The sequence below is a fragment of the Falco biarmicus genome, chromosome 1, assembly GCF_023638135.1.
Source record: "Falco biarmicus isolate bFalBia1 chromosome 1, bFalBia1.pri, whole genome shotgun sequence".
NCBI lineage: Eukaryota > Metazoa > Chordata > Aves > Falconiformes > Falconidae > Falco > Falco biarmicus.
The window spans coordinates 14656866-14675863 of record NC_079288.1 but is presented as its reverse complement, the minus strand read 5'-3'; the positions used below and the strand labels follow the sequence as shown (position 1 = coordinate 14675863).

The 18998-nt window shown below is 49.1% G+C and overlaps 1 protein-coding gene across 1 annotated transcript in view; it reads right to left on the bottom strand.

The window, feature by feature from the left end:
• Positions 1-18998, bottom strand: part of CLUH (clustered mitochondria homolog) — a 40500-nt gene that overhangs the window by 3365 nt on the left and 18137 nt on the right. The window contains exons 7-24 of the mRNA XM_056322662.1: positions 17964-18089; positions 16124-16271; positions 15538-15630; positions 14286-14980; positions 12912-13129; positions 12173-12277; positions 10918-11018; positions 8675-8827; positions 7989-8051; positions 7071-7315; positions 6187-6271; positions 5347-5500; positions 4850-4989; positions 4653-4733; positions 3897-4022; positions 3277-3398; positions 1802-1895; positions 943-1077 (exon numbers count right to left, since the gene is read on the bottom strand). Of these exons, the coding sequence (XP_056178637.1) occupies positions 943-1077; positions 1802-1895; positions 3277-3398; positions 3897-4022; positions 4653-4733; positions 4850-4989; positions 5347-5500; positions 6187-6271; positions 7071-7315; positions 7989-8051; positions 8675-8827; positions 10918-11018; positions 12173-12277; positions 12912-13129; positions 14286-14980; positions 15538-15630; positions 16124-16271; positions 17964-18089 (2884 nt within the window). The remainder of the gene's footprint in view (positions 1-942; positions 1078-1801; positions 1896-3276; positions 3399-3896; positions 4023-4652; positions 4734-4849; positions 4990-5346; positions 5501-6186; positions 6272-7070; positions 7316-7988; positions 8052-8674; positions 8828-10917; positions 11019-12172; positions 12278-12911; positions 13130-14285; positions 14981-15537; positions 15631-16123; positions 16272-17963; positions 18090-18998) is intronic.

Below are 18998 nucleotides of genomic sequence, written 5' to 3'. Positions count from 1 at the left end.
CCAGATAGCATGGAAACCCCATGTCTTATATGAAACCCTAATAGCTGTAAGGTGGCATAATTTATGGGTATAAAAGGAGGTAGAAAAAAATCAGTTGAAAATCTAGAGGTCTGCAGCCAGTCAGTGTGGGAGACCTTCTCCATACTCTGTGGGACTTAAGCTAAATTCCCAGCGTCTCCCAGTGGGACACTATTGCCTGGACTTTAATCAGTTCAAGGTCCTTCTGCTCAAATTACTCTGCTATGAACTCCAGCAGGGAGAGCACCCATTGCACAAGTCAGTGCTTACCCCCCTAGATATGCCACAGACAGGCTGGTGTGATCTGCCAGGTGCACAGGCAGATAAGAGCAGCTGGGTTTGGCCCCAGCAGGCCAATCTCCTGTTCCATGTCAGGCGAAGCAAGGCAGGCCCCCCCCACGCTCCGCTCTGCTGCCCAGCCTCCCCACACCACACAATCCTTGGAAGGAGAACAAAGCACCTGGTGAAAGATGACAGCATTTTTAGGATAAAGAAACTGAAGTACTTTTGGATTGAGCAACCTGCCTACAGCCAGTGAGTCAGCAGAGGGGCAGGTCTGCACAGAGGTGCTCAGGCTCCCACGCTGTGAGCTGCCCAATGCAAACCTTACAGATCTCCCTGGGTGCCCTGCAACGCAGCCAGCTGTGCTCCACAGCCCCAGCTCAGGAGAAAGAGCCAGAGCCACTCGGTTCAGAAGCAGAGGGGACAAATGGTCAGTCTGGCTTGGTTACGCTGTGCTGTGTCTGAGCCTCTGCCTTTGCAGGGACATCCTGCCCCTGAAGGGTCTGCAGCTGGCACAGCCATTGCCACCTCCTGCACAGGACACATCTGTATGCGTATGCTGCCTTGTCCTTCAAGAGCAGCAAAACAAACCTCTGCCTTCATGACAGATACTCTCGATTGCCCTTATTGCGTAGAAGTTACCTTAAGTGGCATGATGTTTGCATTGGAGCCATTCTTGTAAATCTCATTCATTGTGCGTTGAAGAGCGACTGCTTGCTGAGTCAGGTATTTCAAGTACTCAGAGCTCTCTTTGGTCTTTTCGTGGTGTTCTCCAAGCTTATCAGAAAAGGGAAAAATCAGAACAGGACCCAAACCAGGCTGCACTCCTAGTCTCTGCTAGCTCAACATCTTTACAGAAACTCATGAGAACTGGATGTCACCTGGCTTGGCATTCAAAAAAAACAAACAAAATTTCCTCTAGGAGCCTTATTATCAACATTACACATTTCCATCAAGCAGGAGCATGTTTGCAGGGTGAGTGGCATTCCCTCCACCAGGCTGTGCTTTCAGCCACTGAGAGGGCACTGAATCACCGAGTACAACTGCAGACGTGTTCAGACAGACCCCGGGCTGATGCAGAAGTTTCACTGTGCATCAGCAAGGGCTGCGAGCGGGAGAAGGTACTGCCCACAAAACAGCTCAACTACCAAACTAGTTTGGATCAGGTATTTAAAAGATACATGGTGCAAAAAGTGGAAAGAACAGACCAGTTCTTTCAGTGGCCGGAATGCAGGCTGTGCCACCAACAGGAGTTTCTGTCCAGTGACTGGGTACATACAGCAAGAGCGAACTTGCAGAAAGGCTATTCAACGCCTTTTGGCATGAAAGCCCTCAGTTATCGTACAGGGCAGCAATTCTGCCCCATCCCTAGAAAGAAGATTACCTGGCACCTGCGCAGAGCGGTTTGTAAGAAAGGCCTCTCCAAGCCCCCAGCGGTGGCACTGCACGTTTCTGGCAGTGACGCCGTATGATACAAGTTAGCAGCACACCCGCTCATTACCTGGTTTTTGTAGATGGTGTAGCCTTCCTTCTCGTGCTGCAGAGCTGACCGGAATTCTGCTTTGCTCTCATACACTCGGGCTACCAAGTGGTGGCTGAAGGAAGGAAAAGGGTTTAGAAAAGCTTTCACGAAGAAGAAACGTTTCTGCCCTACAGCAAGCAGGACTTTAACATAATGTTTTGGCTAGAAGCTTAATACCAGTGCGAAAGGAGACAGATACTGGACTCGCAGTACAGCACCCCAGCAGTTACTTCTTCCCACCCTGTCTGGGGATTGATGTACTACACCAATCTGGGTTTTACGGAAATGCTGAAAAGCAGCCTATGGAAGTAAAGACTGAATCAGGGACTTTTTTTTCCTCCTGCAGCCAGGAAAGCCGAAGGCCACAGCAGCAAACTGAATAGCAGCAGCACATCCACAGGAACATCTCAGGGCTGCATTTGTTAACCGGAGAAGGGGGAAGCAGCCATAAGCCCTTATCCTTCAAAAAGGGTCTTTTTGTTTCTTAGAAAGCAAATGTGTGAATTATTTGGATTATACACAGACAAGATAAAAAAAATGAAAAAAAATCAATCTTCAGAAACAACTAGCAAAACAGTGGCAGAGCTGGGACCCAGTTGGGAAAGCTGAATTGGCTTGGATTTTGCTTCCTTAGTGTTTCTGGAATGAAAAAAAGATTTCTGGTTTTGGCAGTGTTACTCTGTGGGAGGTGACGAATCCCATCACACATCCCAGTGCTGCTAAGGCCAGGCAAGATGCTCTCTGCAGAACGTATACCCGTCAACTGCTGGAAAACAAACCAGACTCTTGTGGGTGCTTAATAAGATTTATTCTCACCCTGATGAGGAACAGATGGGTTGCAATGTGGTAGTAGTAATTAGGAGTGGGCCACTGCTTGGATGATAGTGAGCCAGTTTTGCATTCAAAGACAGTGCACAGAAGAGCAGTGGGTATTTAGCGCAGATCCTAAAGGTGCCGACCACTCATAGCTCCCTTGGAAACATAGGGAAGCTGCTCACTATTTTATTCAAATACAAGGCTTTATGGTAAAGGACAAAAGCAAATTATATGCTTCTCAAAAGATAGCTCCCTGAGGGCTGAAACAATTAAGACAAGTGTTTATACTGGGAGACTGGGGAGATACATAATTACGTTAGCCTTGCTCTCCAACCTTCACTTGCCATGTAAGTTTTTCTACTGAAAATCCACAACGACCAGGGGTCATTTGACAGATTTTTGGGGCAATCAGCATCACAGCAGATCCCACAATTAACACCAAGAACACAGGATCTCCATCTTTTGAAGCCACAAACCCTGATACTGCACCATGACCTTGACTCACACAGCCCAGCAGTCTCAAGAAGTCTGACAGCTGGGACAAGATTGAGTCTAATTGAACAGGACACAGCTGGATCAGATCCCTCCCGTATGAGCACATGGTGAATGTGACCCAGCCCAGCTCCACCCTGCCTCACCTTAGCGCAACTTTCAAAGACTTGGAGCCGTGATACTTGGAGCTGATGGCCAGCGCATTCTCTAGGAACCGGAGGGACAGGTCATACTCCATAACCCCGTGGAGCACCAAGCCAATGTTGTTCTGCACAGAGAAGTCAAGGCATTCCAAAAGGCAAACAAACTACATGTTCATTGCTTCATAAACAGCAAGACCACACAGGTTTCACTGTGAAGCAGGCTGTAGCAGCCACAAGTCCCTGGTGGTTACCTGAATACCATGTTGTAACAGGAGACCACCCTCCCCCTTGGGAGGTCGGTCCAAACAAGCCAAAGGAACGCTGAGGAACTCTTATTTTACACGAGGGCAACAAGAACAGAATTAAGGAATTTGCCCAAGGATTACAGGTGCACAAACCCACACCTCCAGTGTCCCCATGCAGAGCGCCAACCACAGAGAGCTGACCTTCCCAGCTAGAGTGTCAAACTCCTTTTTTCCCTTCTTCCAATGGTACCAGCTGGTAGCAACCCAGAGAGGAAAAAGCAGTGCCTAAATGTTTAAGTAGCCAGTACTGTGGGCATCTTAATGGCCAAGAGGTTTCTTAGAGATTAGAAACCCAAAGACTCTAAAAAGGTTACTTACATCTAAGAGTGCCATTTCTGGGTGATCCTCCCCAAATACCAACAGCATGAGGTAGCGTGCACGGTAGAGTAAGTTCAATGCTGTAGAGAGCTGGCTGTTTGCAAAGCAGTACAAAGCAAGGTGCATCTAGAACAAAAGTAGTAACCCAGCATTAATGGTTTTTACTTACCACTCTAAAGCAAACTCCTCTCTCTCTTCTACTCCTTTCCTCAGCTGCACACAAGTAAGAAATTCTTCCTTTAGGGTAAAAAGGATTTCAACCACTCGGAAAAGTCCCGGTCTGCTGGCTGATTTACAGCTCCACTGAGGTATTGTGTCAGACACAGTACTGAGGAAGCTGTTGAAGTGCTTCACTTTGGTTTCTCTTACACACCTCAAGGTGTCGACCTGTATGTATACGATACTGATTGCGCTTTTGGGGGGATTCCTTCCCCTTCTTTACTTCTGACAAGCCCAGGGCAAAAGCCAGCAGAATTAATAAACAGAAATAAACATCCAGCAGACAAACCCCCAAAATTCTAAAAACTAAGTAGGACAAAACCTGACCATGCAGGATGCTTATAACGCAAACACTTAGGGATTCGGTTTACAAAATCGTAAGATACAAAACTTATGATGGAAGTTGAGGATTCTGGGAAGAACACTGCAGAAGGAAGGAGAGCTGCAACTGTTTTCTAGATGCAGACATGAATTAAGGCTCACAGGCTCCAGGCGGACACACGAGGTGCTGCTTCTCCCCCAGCACCCTGTACTCACGTATTCTTGAATCGTGTTGGGATGTTCAATACCCAGGACCCTCTCGCTCATTAGCACTGCTTTCTGCTGATTACTTAAGGCCTGAACAGAACAGAAGACCCAAGACCAAGTCACACAGTGCCAGGCGCTTGAGCGAGCAAGCAAGCATGGATAAGGAATGAAAGGACTATGCAGACCCTATCCAAGCCCTTGCTTACCTCTGAATAATCTCCCATGATATAGTTGAGACGAGCTAGCAGCCTCAGGCAGGCACATATTTCTACATGCATAGCACCATACACATTGTTGAACAAGTTTAAGGCTTCGTTGATGAGCTCGCAGCCCTCCTTTAAGAAACCTGAAAGAAAACTGGTATTCATATACGCATGTACGTTAAATAACCCCTAACACTACTGGAGAAGTGCGTTGCCCATGGAGCAAAACCAGTACTGGGATATGCAGCCATAGTCACTGCCTTGGGGAAGGTCTAAAACCTCGAGGAAGAGAACTGCTGCCCTGTGTCCATCCCTGTTCGTTGCTGGTGACTCTATAGCAGGTGTGTGTGTCAGAGGGTCCTGGAGACCACGGTTCTCCACCAGAACAGGGTGGTGTGTGTGGGGTGCACTGACAAAGGGCAGCGGGCCATGCCACACATACCCCGCTCTTCCCTTTATCAGCGGTCACCTCAAGAGGCAGAGGCATGTTGGGTCTGTACCTTGCTGAACCTTTGCTTGCCCGCTCTGAAAGAAGTGGAAAGCGTCTGAGGCTTTGGGGTTTACGTGCTTCACTACAGGGAAGATGTTGAGAATATCCTCTTCTGTGAAGGTGGGCTTGTGTCTGTTGTCAAAGTTGTACTCCTTCAGCAGTATCTGGAGGAACCAAAGAGATCGGAGGTCACGGTCACCCCCTTCACAGGTATTTGGCAAGAAAAGAGCGGAAAATGAGCCTTGAATTCTGCATGTGGATCCACAGTCAAAATATCTCCCATATCCCTAGCTAGGCGCAAGGGTTTTGAAAGAAGGTCACATGCAGGCGTGCACCACCACGTGTGTGACAAATCACACCACAGTGCCGAGGCACGGTGTACGTGTGTGATGGGGTCCCTGACAAGGGAACCCCATCCAGCCAATCTCCCGCACACCCCAGAGGGGTGATAAGGTAGTGCTGTGGGGAAGGAAAACCCCTGCACTTCAAGCAAAGACAACCCTGAAGTCTTGCTCTGCTCAGCCAAAGAGCTGCTTCTCTGCACAGGGAGCATGCACGTCGTGAACATAAGATGCAAGTTTGGTCTGTCAGAGCGAGCAAGCTACAGGAATTACTTCAGGCTGGCTAATCTTCCAAGGGAGATGCACAGCAAGTTCACCCTAAAAGAGAACTGGATTAGAAATCTCTTTCCCAGGGGTGGAACCTGTATTCCAACATTACCACCACAAAGACCTTCAGGAGCTTGTGCTGTCTGTCTGAAAGGCTGGCCCCTGCAAAGCCGTCTGCACTTACTCTTCAAGTTTCTCAGTACAGAACATGGTGGGGAAGGGAAGGAAGACATGGATCTTACTTGGACTCCAGTTTTGAGGGAGATTTCACGAAGCAGGGTGATCTTCTGTAGATTATACACTTCAGCTGCTTGGTCGGCATTCTCACTGCAAAAAGCACACACAAGCTTCAGCTCTCAGGAAGGTTTCTGCCCAAGGACATCCCTCCACTGTGGTAGGCCTGAAGCACCAGTCCCTGTACAGTGAGGTGCTAACAGAACCAACACTGCCGTGGTTGGTAACATTCTATTAAAGCTTACAGAGTTGCACAACAGTGCTTTTTACTGAAATCCTGTATGTGGTCTCTTCAAAGCTCACTGCACCATCTGGGTGAGAGTCCAAATGCCTTCAGCTCCTTACCAAGAGTGAGCTGTCCCTGGCGTGAAGGGATGATCACTCATCTAGCCAACTACTCACAGTTTTTTCCCCTTGGGCTGCTCTGTTTGTGCTTCCAGTTTAACACTCACTATCTGCAACTTCCAGCACCATTCTCTGCTTCAGATACAGGAGAAGCTGTCACTGTTTTGGAACATAAGCTCCCTTCAGCCTAAATCATCGTCTATGTAGACAGATACTCATCTTTTGACTACTGTCCTTCAGCTTCTTGCCTTCTGCTCGCCTCTGCACCACTACGGAGAGGTTTCCCTTCCTCCTCTGGTTTTCCTAGCCACCTCTGCCTCACAGGTTCCATCTCATTTCAAATTTCAGTTACACTTCCCCCTGCTACTCTTTGCCTGATCTGGCATTATAAGCCTGCAAAACTCCCTTAAGAGTACAAATTTATATTCAAACAGAAATATTCAAACATACAATGAGTGAAAAAAAGCAGGTCCCATTAAAGAACAGTAAGAGGTACAGACATTTGGTGAGTGCTCAGGCACAAGCGAGGGCAATTTGCTCTGCTTACCATTCAAGACTAAAATCGAAGTAGTTCTTTGCTTCTGAACAAATATTCTTCCAAAGTTCCTGAGGGGTCATGCTGGCCCATGCAGTGTTATCAGCATTTCCAAGGTTCCTGTTTTTCCTTTTCTTATTCTTTTTCTTGGAGACCAGCTCATCAGCTGGAAGATGGGCAATGGGATTTGGAAAGGAACTTAGAAAGCAATTGAGGAAGTGGCTGATGGCTGCTGATAAACCCGACAGCTCCACACCCTATAGCGAGACACCAAAAATCAGTTGTGGAAGACACCTGCCATCACACAGGCCCTGCTCTGACCCTGAGCCTCACAAATATCCAGTCCTACCAGGAACAGGAAAATCTTCCAGGAGAGGGAAAGAAAGGCAGTATTTGCAAGGGGAACTAGTGCAGACAGAGTTATGTAGATGTAAGTATATACCTACACACACACAAAGATATAGTTCCATTTACGGCTGCTACCTGGGACAGAGAAACCAGAGAGCGTAAACTAGAATAAAGCCAGGTGCGTTGCTATGCCATGTACGGTTAGTTATAAGGATGCACTAGTGTTCTTGCAATTAAAAAAGCTTCTTAGAAAGGCAAAAGCAACATTGTTTAAGAGGGAAAAGGCATTACAGGGAAAACAAGCTGCGATTTCACTTTTAGAAGCCTTCAACATAGTGAGTGAGAATCTGGGGAAGAAAAGCATGAATGATTACTCTCTGGGAAAGCCATCTTCAAGTGGGAACTTATTTTCCCCTACACGCAGGCCTGTACGTATTTTAGCACTAATGAGATTGTACTTCCTGTTGCTAAGCAACCCCCATGAACTGCCTAATGAGAGCAGAGACTCAAACAGCTCTCTATTTGTTAAAAAAAGTCATTAGAGAGGACACGCAAGGCAAGAGGTTAGACTGCAGGTCATACCTGGAGGTACGTCTTGAAGATGTGTTTAGCCGATCGAGTGATCAGTTCACTGATACCTATTTTCTACCCAAAAGAATAAAGAATAGAGACTAAGAGTCAGTTGGCAATAACAATGAAAAATACACTCCGCTTCTGAAGTGGGCTTTTATCAAGATCTGCAGAAAACACACTCTCCGGGCCTTCCCCTGCAGCACAGAACCATTTTGCATTCGACGACTGGAGCCAGCGAAGAGCCCCCGGCACAACCATGCAGGGTGACCACAAGCCACCCCGTGCGGCACAGCTCAGCTCTAGCGGTGCTTCCAGGAGCTGCTGCAGCACTAGCCCCACGCATGCTCGTGGACAGCCACGCTCGCACACTTTCCAGTTCAATTCCAAGCCTGGATGGAACTTGAAAAATGCATGGCTTAAGATCCAACTGTGTGTCACCTGCTGTCACACCTGGGAATCCCCGAAGCACCTCTCTGTCCCAAAGGACACTCAAACTTCCTAACGTTATGAAAGCCACTGAGTATTTGGGAGCAGAACTCCCCACTCACCACTTACAGGTCCTCCTCCCTCCCCCCCTGTTTTTGAAGCTGTTTATTTTTACACAGAGAAAACAACTGGCCAAGCTGGAACCTATACAGGGAATCTATGCCAGGGGCGGTTCTAACTGACAGTCTGAAGTTAAGCCTGGTGCTTACAAAAATGTGATCCAGCTGAGCACGGCCAGGGGTCTTGGTGATGAAGTTGATCACTTTGCCTAGGTAGCGCATGTTGATGCCCCTCTGGTGCATGGCCTCTGCTAAGGTAGCCCCATCCATCGGCAGCACTGTGTGATCCAGGCAGTCTTTGACCTGCAGGGTATATACAAACTTCGGTTACTGAAAGGAAACACATAGGAAAGAATTTCGGTTTTTAAAAAACCTAAAAATTAAAGAAAAAAATAATCATCTGACTGGGGAGGGGAAAAGGCATTCCCTAGCACAGAAGGCAGTTTCCAGGGATGACATTTAAGTCGCAAGCACAGCAAGAGCTGGCAACTGCAGCGCATTGATCAGCCAGAGCCCGGGCTACCAGGCGCTCCCAGCCTTGGGCCCTAGGCTCCACAGCCGGCAAGGCGGATAAACTCAGCCTGGAGAGATTCCTCAGGAGCTCTGGTTAGTGCCTCCTCTGCTGCGCTGCCAGGGTGGGACTGCTGCTCTGAGGTCCGGCAGAGGAAGCCCCAAGCAGCCACAGCCTCGAGCGCCCTGCACAGCTGCGGCAGAGGCGGCGCTGGGCCAGCACTAAGGGGATGCAGCACACCCAGTGCTGAAGGGCACGGTGGGCAGGACCGCTCTCCGCAGCTGCTGGGCAAGCACACGCCTCCATTACCGGGGCTTCAGGGGCACCAAAGGCCAACAGTGACCCTGAGCAAGGTTCTTTTGGTGGGCAGAGTGCTGTAATACCAGAGCCCACCGTGCTATATGGGCAGGGGGAACACTCGCAGCAGATGGCCCAAAGCAGTTTGTGCAAGCTCGATTGTACCGTCGTGCCTCAGCAGACAATGAGCAGCACTACTCACTTCCAACAAGCACTGGGCAACTGAGGTGCTGAGAGATCAACTGTCAAGAGTAAACAGCTCAGGCTTCATCCAATTCCCTGTGCAAAACAAGTGGTGAAGGCCCCACGGAGCGGCACCGAGGACTGTAACCAAGTGCAGAGTGTGCCACCTCTGGAGGGGCCCAAGGAGACCAGTGAGCATAACCCAGCATACAGCTTCCAGCAGTCTGCCCCAGGCCACGCAGGAGCTGGCAGCAGAGCAGGGACTCTGAGGACTCCTGTGGCTCAGGCACCGAGAACCACTTTCCCCTTGGCATGCCTTATTTAACCAATGCTTGTGGAACTAGCAGGCTAACCCTTCTTTACTGGCCTCACAGTCACTAACTAAACACATTTCCAATTAAAAAGTCTACGTGGAGTTGTGCACGCTTAGTTGATAAGGGGAAATGGCACTTGCATTTTAAGCTGTGCTGCAGTGCTGATAAAGACTCACTTAATTCATGTCCTGGAGTAACACCAGTTACCCTCCGATACGCAGCCTACGGAAGGCTGGCTGCTCACGGCAGCTGGCCTGTAACCTGCCCTCACACGTGCTTGTGCAGCATTTTGGGTATATACACTAGTGTACCAACTATCTTGTAAAACAACAGTCACCGAGCCCTCTTCTGATTAACTCCCCCTTCTTTTTTTATTTGAAGGCTGAATACCTGGTCTTAAAGGTTATGCCGACTACAAAACTAGTGGATTTTGAGTCCTGAAGAAACTTTCCAGCAAGGAAAATCCCCTCCTATGTAAGTCCAACTCCTCCTGCACCTCTTGGAGCTGAGATCATCAACTGTACCGTCCTAGCGACGGTGCTGCTGTGATGCCTGCATTAACAGTCAGTTTAGAGAGTGTCTTGAGAAGGAAAAAGCTGGTATTTCTTATCTAGCTAGGGGCATGGGTAAGCATCCAAAACGCCTAAGACTTACAGAGGGAGTTTTTACGATAGATATTAGAACATTTTCCCAGGTGACTCCAAATTTTTAGTCACCCCTTGAGTCATAATCAGGGTCAGATAATACACGTAAGTTTTGCACGATGCCCAGGGCTAGGGAGGATGGCTTATGTGGCCCTTATTGTCCCAAACTCTTAGCAATGACTTAACTACCAGTGCCAAAAATTCTTTGTTGGCCTGAGGTGGGAAAATTGTGCCATGATGTAAGATGGGAAATGGAAAACCCTTCTTGCTCTTGCACCAGAGATGCCTGTAGTGTTCACCATACTTCACTGCTGGCGCCAGAGAGGAACACAACACTCGCTCAGGAGGCAGAACCGGTGTACCGCCGTGCCAGTGCTTGCGCCAAGTGGTTGGGCCTGGGCAACCTTTCAGAGGGGGCACTGCTACTGGTCCTCTGTTCCTTACCAAACCTGGGATCTGGCACGACAGCAAGAATGCTGCAGCATCCTTCAGCAACTGCTTCTGATCCTGCACCTCCTCTTTACTCGACTCGGGAAAGCGAACGCCTGGGAGAGTAAAAGAGAGAAAAGATAAAGCATATCAACTCAAAGAGCCAAGTAATATACACAAAGCTTACAGTAAGAGCAGGTAAACAGTTGAAGTGATTCTGTCTCCCTGGAATTAAAGATAGTTCTTCAAAAACTCATACACCCTTCAACATGTTTCGATGGCAAGAGCATGAGCTGCTCTGCTTGGTTAGTGGCTGTGCTGCTCTGGTCCACTTACTCTTTCTTAACACTGCTTTTGAAGAGCAGAATTTTTGTACTTTTATCTGGCCCATTCTACCTAGTGCTGCATACATTTCCAGTGCAAAAGAGTCAACTGGCTAGACTGGAGTGGGAACAGTTCAGCAGATGGGCCAGCAAATACTGCAAGTGCTAGAAAATCAGAGTCTTTGGCTTTTGCACACCAGAATTAAAATAAGGTTTAAGTACTAGCTGCAAAGTCAGTGCCAAAGCACTAACCTTCACCAGCCTTAGAAGATGCTGGAGTGTTTAAAAACACATGCTCCTTCCGACACATTTATTCCAAGCTGAATTCAACTATATGACCATTCCCCTGCAATGTGTACATATACAGCCTCAGTATTCACCCCCCATAAATACTCTGGGAGCTGCTTCTGTATTTCCAAATAAAAAATACTGATTCCAGCCATGGAAAGCTACAGACGATGCCTGTGACTGATGCATGCGTTTGAAAGGGCACTGTGACCTGCTTACAGTAACGTTACTAAAACAAACCCCACCCTTCACTAATGACCCAACATCAGTCGTTCAACTACAACCGGTTTGGTTTTTTTTGTAAACCACTACACTAGGATCAAGTTGAGTTTTTTCCCTTCCCTCTGCTTCTTTTCAGGTGGTCTAGCAGCTGGGATGCTGGAGAATCACAAGAAGATTCTTGGCAGCAATCTGCAGACCTCCCCCGCGCATAGCAGTGGGAGACAGCTTACTGCCTGCATTTGGTAGTTTAAGCATTGCCATCAATTACACATCTTTTTCTTTTCTGTATCTTTGTGCTGCATGGAGAGGCCTGCACCATGCCCAGCTAGCTAAAAGCCAGCAATATTCTTGGCTACAGAACACAATTTTTTGTCTGTAGCTGGCTGGACGCAGCAATCCTCTGAAGGAGGACTGAAACCAGTGCTTTGTACACATACCTGGTGAGAAAATGTCTGGGTTAAACCGAATGTCAAATGATGTGTCGCTAATGGAGCCTACAGCCTTGCAAGCATTTCTAATCACTTCTCTGCTTTTGGGATCCACTGGAGCAGGAAATAAAAACAGAATAAATGAATGTGGATTTCAGAGTGACAAGCCCAGTTATTAAATTAAGATAAATGTTTTGTTACTACAAGCAGCAACGATGGCACATTCTGCCGAAATCCATTATAAAAACAATCAATTGCAAGATCCTCAGAAAGGAGGATGGCTGCAAAATGCAAAATCTGAACAGGAGCACGTAAGATGACCCAGTAAACCCATGGACCTCCCCACCCGCAAGCTGCGGACACTCAGAAATCCAAGCCTGGGATTCCCAAAGGAATGCCTGGGCATTGCATGCGTCCCAGCCCTGCCAGAGCCTGCTCCCCTCCGCCCGCACCGAGCCCCTGGCAGCGTAGCCCCCGTCCCGCAGGCCAGGCTCTCGCTCCAGCGGGGCCCTCAGGCTGCACCCTGAGGGGCACTCGCCCACCTACCCAACCTGTCCCCGGGGCGATTCAATAACGAGTGCGAACGGCTCTGCCCAGAGCCAAGACCATATAGATAGAAGCAGCCAGTGCTCGTCCTGTGTAAGAACAAACCACGACGCCAACCACCCCAGCCCAGCCCCCGCCTGGAGGCGGCCCACCAGCCAAGGGCAGGGGGCCCGGGCCGCTTCTGGTGCTGGGGGCGAAATACCTGTTCCATCATCCGATGCAATGGTCTCAGCAAGCTCTTTCACCTGATCAAGTCCGGTCACGTTATCGTCTATTTTACCATCCTCTGACTCAGACTTCTCGCCATCTGCAGTACCGTTCTCCGGAGAGGTGCCATTTTCCAGCGCACCTGAGCTCTCCTGCTTGTTGGCTTTGTGCTGCATCAGCTGCAGTGCAGCCAGCTTCATGAATAAGAGATACCTACAGTAAAGGGAAAGAGGAATTCAGCACAGCAGGAGAATCCAGAGGGATCACCACTGCTCTGCGAGGAAAAGCCTCACAAAGTTAGCATTACTGACCACAGTTTCCCTGTGGAAAAACAGGACGTACACCCTCTTCCCATGAGCTTTCCAAAAATAATGTAAGCTCTTTTGATTTATCAGAAGCAGCAAATAAAGTGGGTTTTCATTACTCATCACAATGGGAAACTAGTCTCCTTGCAGTGGTTACAAACTGCTTTCTATAAGCATCAGCAGCAGACAGCTCAGGAACACTTGCTGCCAGACACTTGGGACTAATCAAAACCAAACTGGCAGCAGTTTTGCCACAAGCTCTTAGCAGAGAGCAGCACCCTACAGCCATGGTCCTGCAGGCTGCTGGTCTGGAAGCTCTCCCAGGGAGCAGCAAACTCTGCCTGCAGGCACCTGGCAGGACTGGGAAGGGCGCTGGCTGTAGAACTGGTTGCTCAGTGGGCAGGGCTCCTCCATCAGCAACTGGAGGGCTGGTCCTCCCTGCAAGTGAAGCACAGGCTCTGACCACCTGTGACAGCACAGCACCCACAGCCCTTCAGATCGGAAGCAGGAGCATTATCATCACCAGCACCCTGCAGCCACGCCACACAACTTCAACTTGTCCTGCTCCCAGGCTCCCACTTCCTCGCCTGCACTGAGCGAGCCCAAATGCCAACACATCCCACCACAAAAGTGCCTACAGCACTTCCCACAGCTAATTTTTTTCCAGCCTCTAGGAGAGAAGAAGAAAAAAAAAAGTAGCATTCTAGACATCTGGAGAGCCTTAAAAAGCAGCATAAATCCTTCCCACTCCCTAGCTATCAGGTGCACAGCATATCCACAGGGAAAGAAGAACTTCTAAGTGTCTGCACAGGAAATAACAAAAATAGATCTGGAGACTAGAAAGAAAACCACCTCCTTCCCTGGCTCCCTGTAACCCTGTCACAGAAGCCCTACTGCTTTCACCTTGTGAATTAAGTTTCAGTAATTGCAGCTGCACAGCCAAGCAAGGGGAAGTACGCTGCCCACTTCTGGGAGCTCTGTTGTGCTGTCCCTGGGACAAGGCAGCGTGGTCCTGACCTGGACCATTACCTGTTGCAGGGGAAGGAAGGGGAAGCTCAGCTCACCTGTGTTCTACAAAGGCATCGACAAGCTCTTGCCGGAGACAGCAAAGCTTGTGTCTGTGCTGCTTGGGGAACCCCATTTTCTTACATTCCTCTGGCATCTCCTCCCCTTCAACAGGCAGGAAGTTTAGGTCTGGAGGGAAAGTGCGGAGCAGGTCCAGGATGTAGTGGCGCCCGTCATTGCCAATAATGCCTTTGCACTCCACTGAGGAGCACAGCTCCACCTCCTCATTCTTGTCATTGAGGACTTTGTGCTTCTGGATCTTAAGTGGCCTGCTGGTCTTCTCCAGCAGCTCCAGGTACTTGGGGTGTGAGACAACTGTCTTGCCAAAGTCTATTGACCCATAGATGACACTCTGTTCCTGCTCCCGTTCCAAGATGCCAGGAATAATAGACTGAGCTGTCACCCTGTAACCTCTGTAATCCACCACCACAGTCCCCAGCGTGTACAGCCCTTCTACATCCACAGCGTTATAGGTCCGCACACCATTGAGATCATTGGTAGGAGCTACGTAAGCAGCAACATCTCCGCCAAAGTCCTTGTAGTGGTCACGGACATCAAAGCCCAGGCTGAAGAAAATGTTGTTCCAGATGAACATCTGCATCTTGGTCTCTTCACTGGGGTTGATGGCCATGACATTGCCATCAATGACAGCCATAGCACCTCTTGTTGCTGCTGCAGTGAAGTCGCTGTGAACCTGGAGGTAGGTACAAAGAAAGCTGGGTAAGGAAGGGCTCCCACCCTCCCAGCACCTCACTCTTGAGGCTTCCTGCCAATTTCTCCTTCGCTCCCATCCTCCCAATAGCCTCCCAGCAGGCAGGCAGGTCAGCTGGCTTTTACTTTTGTAAGCCCAGCTAGTGGCTTGGATACAAGCTCCAGGAGCCAGAACATCAGGGATCAGCATGGCTCAGACTCATTAGCTCTCTGCAGAGGAGGGCTTAGGTGTAAGTGTCCCCCCTCCCCCTGTTCCTCCCACCCCCTCGAGGGAGGGCTGGATCAGACGGAATGGCAGAGGACTAAGAGGCAGCTGCCTCCGTCAGGGTCAGCAGGGAGACACTGGGTGAAGGAGCACAATTCTTCCCCATGGGGCTGGAAGCAGAAGGCAGACCTGCAGAGAGAACAGGAGCCCTCAGCTTACGAGCGGGGATCCTCGTCTTGCAGTTTCTAAAGGGTAGCCCAGGTGAAGCGTCCAGATGCAATACAGGCAGCAGAGAAGGGGCTGTGTGAGGAGTTGCCTGCACATCCCAAAATTACCTTGAAAATGGCTCGTTCTCGCAGCAGCCTCTCGGGCAGGTTCTTGCGTGGCAGCTCTCGTGTGGTCTGCAGCTCCTCGTTCCAGTCTCTGGTCTGAAAGAGGCAAAGCCTTGTGGGAAGCGATGCATTGTGTAGGAAGGGGCGAGTAAGCATTTCTGCTTTATGAGGCATTTTGCAAGAGAAGGGAAGTGGCAAGAAATCAGGCTGCTAATTTCACAGGAAGCAAATTAGCAGCAGGAATGAACACTCCTCATGAACAGACTTTAATCAACAGCAGCTTGGGACAGATCTTAGCCCAGCTTACACAGCGCAGTTTAACTGAAACAGCGGCTTGCTAGCTCTGGAGGAGCATCCGCAGGTTCTGTTAGCCAGCACACAGCAATGTGGTCGTACCACAGGCAGGCAGCCACCCACGAGCAGCTGATACAGCCCTGCGAGATTTTATGCTATGAACATTTGGAATAGTTTGCTCAGAGACACAAGAACTGTTCCAGACCTGAGGTCTACTTGTTAAAGGTTAACCTGCTCCCAGCACGGCTGGCAGCAAAACTCTCACCAGCATTCTCAGGCAAAGCAAGACCAGTACCTGTCCAGGTATGTGCTCTTCATAGCCCAGTCTAGAAGTATAAGCGTCTTCTGCCCGGACACAGTCCATGGCATGTTCTGCTTGTGGAGCCGTCCAGCTGTAGACTTGGAAAGGAGTGGCTATCCTTTCAAAAGGGTGTCTCTGAACCCTAGTTTGGGAGTGAAAACAATTAAGACGTTTTCTACAGGCAGGCTGCTTTCCATTCTAAGAGAACTTTCTCTCTGCTGCAATATCAGCTTCGACAAACAACAGAACAAGACCAGGTCTCACGAGCAGCACAAGAGACTTTCGTTTAACAAGCTCTATAGCCGTGATGACCGACGGGCATGGACAGCATCTCTCAACAGCAGTCTTCAGAATTACCTGGGCTCTCCCCATCCCTCTTTTCCCCACTTTTATGACTAGAGATCCCCATCACCCTCTGCATTCAGAGGCAGAGGATGCCCACTGCCCGCTAGCCACCTCTCAGGCTCGCCCCCGGTTTTCACACCGGTCAACACGGGTTGCATTAGCATACCCCTCACAGCACACATCCACTAATGAAGTGAAAAAGCAAGCTTCACCAAATGGCCTCTTGTGTAATCTGTCTGCTCTCAGCAGGTGCTGGAGTCTCATCTGTATTTACTTCTGTCCCAGGCAGCAATACAGTATAATAATTTTTAAATGGCCAGATAGTCACAGTGGTGGCTGGAGGCCACTGCTAATTCCCAGCCCTTGTCTACTGCCACTTTCATCTTCTTAATGAGAGCAGAAGCAGAGCTCCTGAAAGCCACACAATGTGCCTGTCAATTTGCACCCTGCTGAGCCAAGGCAGTTCATTAAGTGGACTCTAAAGAATGACAGGCTTTTGCACAGGGCCCACCATCCTGGAGCAGAATAAGTGGTCCCTGCAGCAAGAACAGGAGAATAAAACAATACTTTTTTTTCCCCTCTCCTATTATAGGAGCTAGAGGAAAAGAAATAAAATGAACATGCATGGGCATATTTAAAATAATTATTTGCTCTCCACTGTAAGCCTATGCAGAGCTCTCACGTGTTACTTTCCCTGGCGTTTTATGCTTAGGTCTCTTTTCTTGGATTCAGGGGAGAAGTACCTACTGCACAGGTTACCAGCTCAGTCACATGTGGCTGTGTTTCACATTAACTCTCTGCTGCCTGTCTAGCTAGGAAGTCATCAAGTCTCCCACGAGGTGTATAGCCAACATAGTGACTCAGCGAGGAGACCCACACCTCAGGAGCTGCTCAACACACCAGTGGTTCCCCTTGTACGATTACTGCAGCCCACCTCTGGGCTTTCTCTCCCACTGCACAACTGCCCTACGTGTGCAGCTTCTCATCAGGGAGTGCACTGAATCCCAGGTAAGCCCCACAGCTAGTAACTCCCATGGCAAAGGAAAGCTGTCACCCTCTCCACCCTTTGCTTCAGGCAGAACCAAAATCCCTACATCTACATGCTGTAAGCAAGAGTCATCTGGGAGCTACAGCCAAGAGAAACCATCCGGTGGATAAGGATCAGGACTCTGGGCTTCCACCAGCCTCTGTGCCACGCTGAACAACAGCAGACAAGTCACATCAGCTCTGACAGCTCCATCTTTTGAGCGAGGGAAAGCCACTTACATCAGGGTGCTGCCATGACATTTAATCAGGTGTTCCGCGGTCCTTGCTGCACCGACTCGCATGTCCCAGCTGCCCCACCACTATGTGAGCTCAGAGAAACCAGGCATCACAAACCTCGCTGTATCAGTGGCATCCAGTTCCCACAGAACTAACCACATAGCTGAGCCTCACCAAGCAACTTCACAACAACTAAAGGCAACTAGAGAGGAAAAAGTGCTGCTACCGTTTCTTCTGCAGAGCGGAAAAGTTTTTTTTGAAGGTAGGGCTGATCTGGTTAAGCAGTTCCACCAAGGAATGACTGAGAAAACTGGGATTTGCAGGTTTGGGATTGAAGTTGTATGCAGTAGACCTGCAAGAAAAAGAAGAAACAAGGTCACAAGCCGTTGTCCTACCTGACACTTCCCATACCGCAGGAACGTGGTACATGAATGAGAGCTTTCCATATATGCACTATATCAAAGGCCTGCACAATGAGCCCTTGCTTGCACAGCAGAGACCATGTGGCACGCAGGCAGGTGGGCTGCGAGGGCCCTCTCCAGTCTCTCCACATGAGATACAGCTAGTAACCCTGCCCCTGGCCCCTAACAGACTGCACAGCAAATCTTCAGCCACCACAAAGTTCAAGAAAGGTTTATATTTTTATAGCTGGGAAGGACTGATATCACCAAGCTTCCCAAACACACCAAAGGGGCCTTTGCTTAACAGAGAACCCAAGGGTAATGGCACAAACTATACCAAACAGTCAGTGCCCTCTCAAGATACGACGGCTCCCAGCTAGAAGGCTAAGCACCAGAGCACACCTACAGGTCCCCCTCTCCAGGTCACATTTTGCCAGTCAAAAAGGCCACTTGTTTCGTGTGCATTGTGCCACTTGGTCTCCTGGGACCTGCATTCATATGTGTACCCTTAGACTCTTTACTTAGAACACTTGCTTTTACAGGTCTGGGGAGAAACAATGGACTACAAACTATTTCTTCCACAAGCCACAGCACCTCCATTTCATAATGAGACAGAAGCTGGAAATGTGCTTGAATTTTATCTTCTCTATTTTAAGCTTCCCTTCTCTTCAGGCAGCTTCGTTCTTCTTCTGAGTTACAACGTTGTACTTCAAACACACAGTTATGGTTGCCCAGGTAATTATCTGGATTGCAGGATCAAGGCCACCCAGAGATGTTTCTCAGCTGACGGTTGCTCAGGTACAGCAGGGTCTGTTGCTCTGAAGTTCTCTGTGTTACAGGCTACTGGGCTGGATGGATGC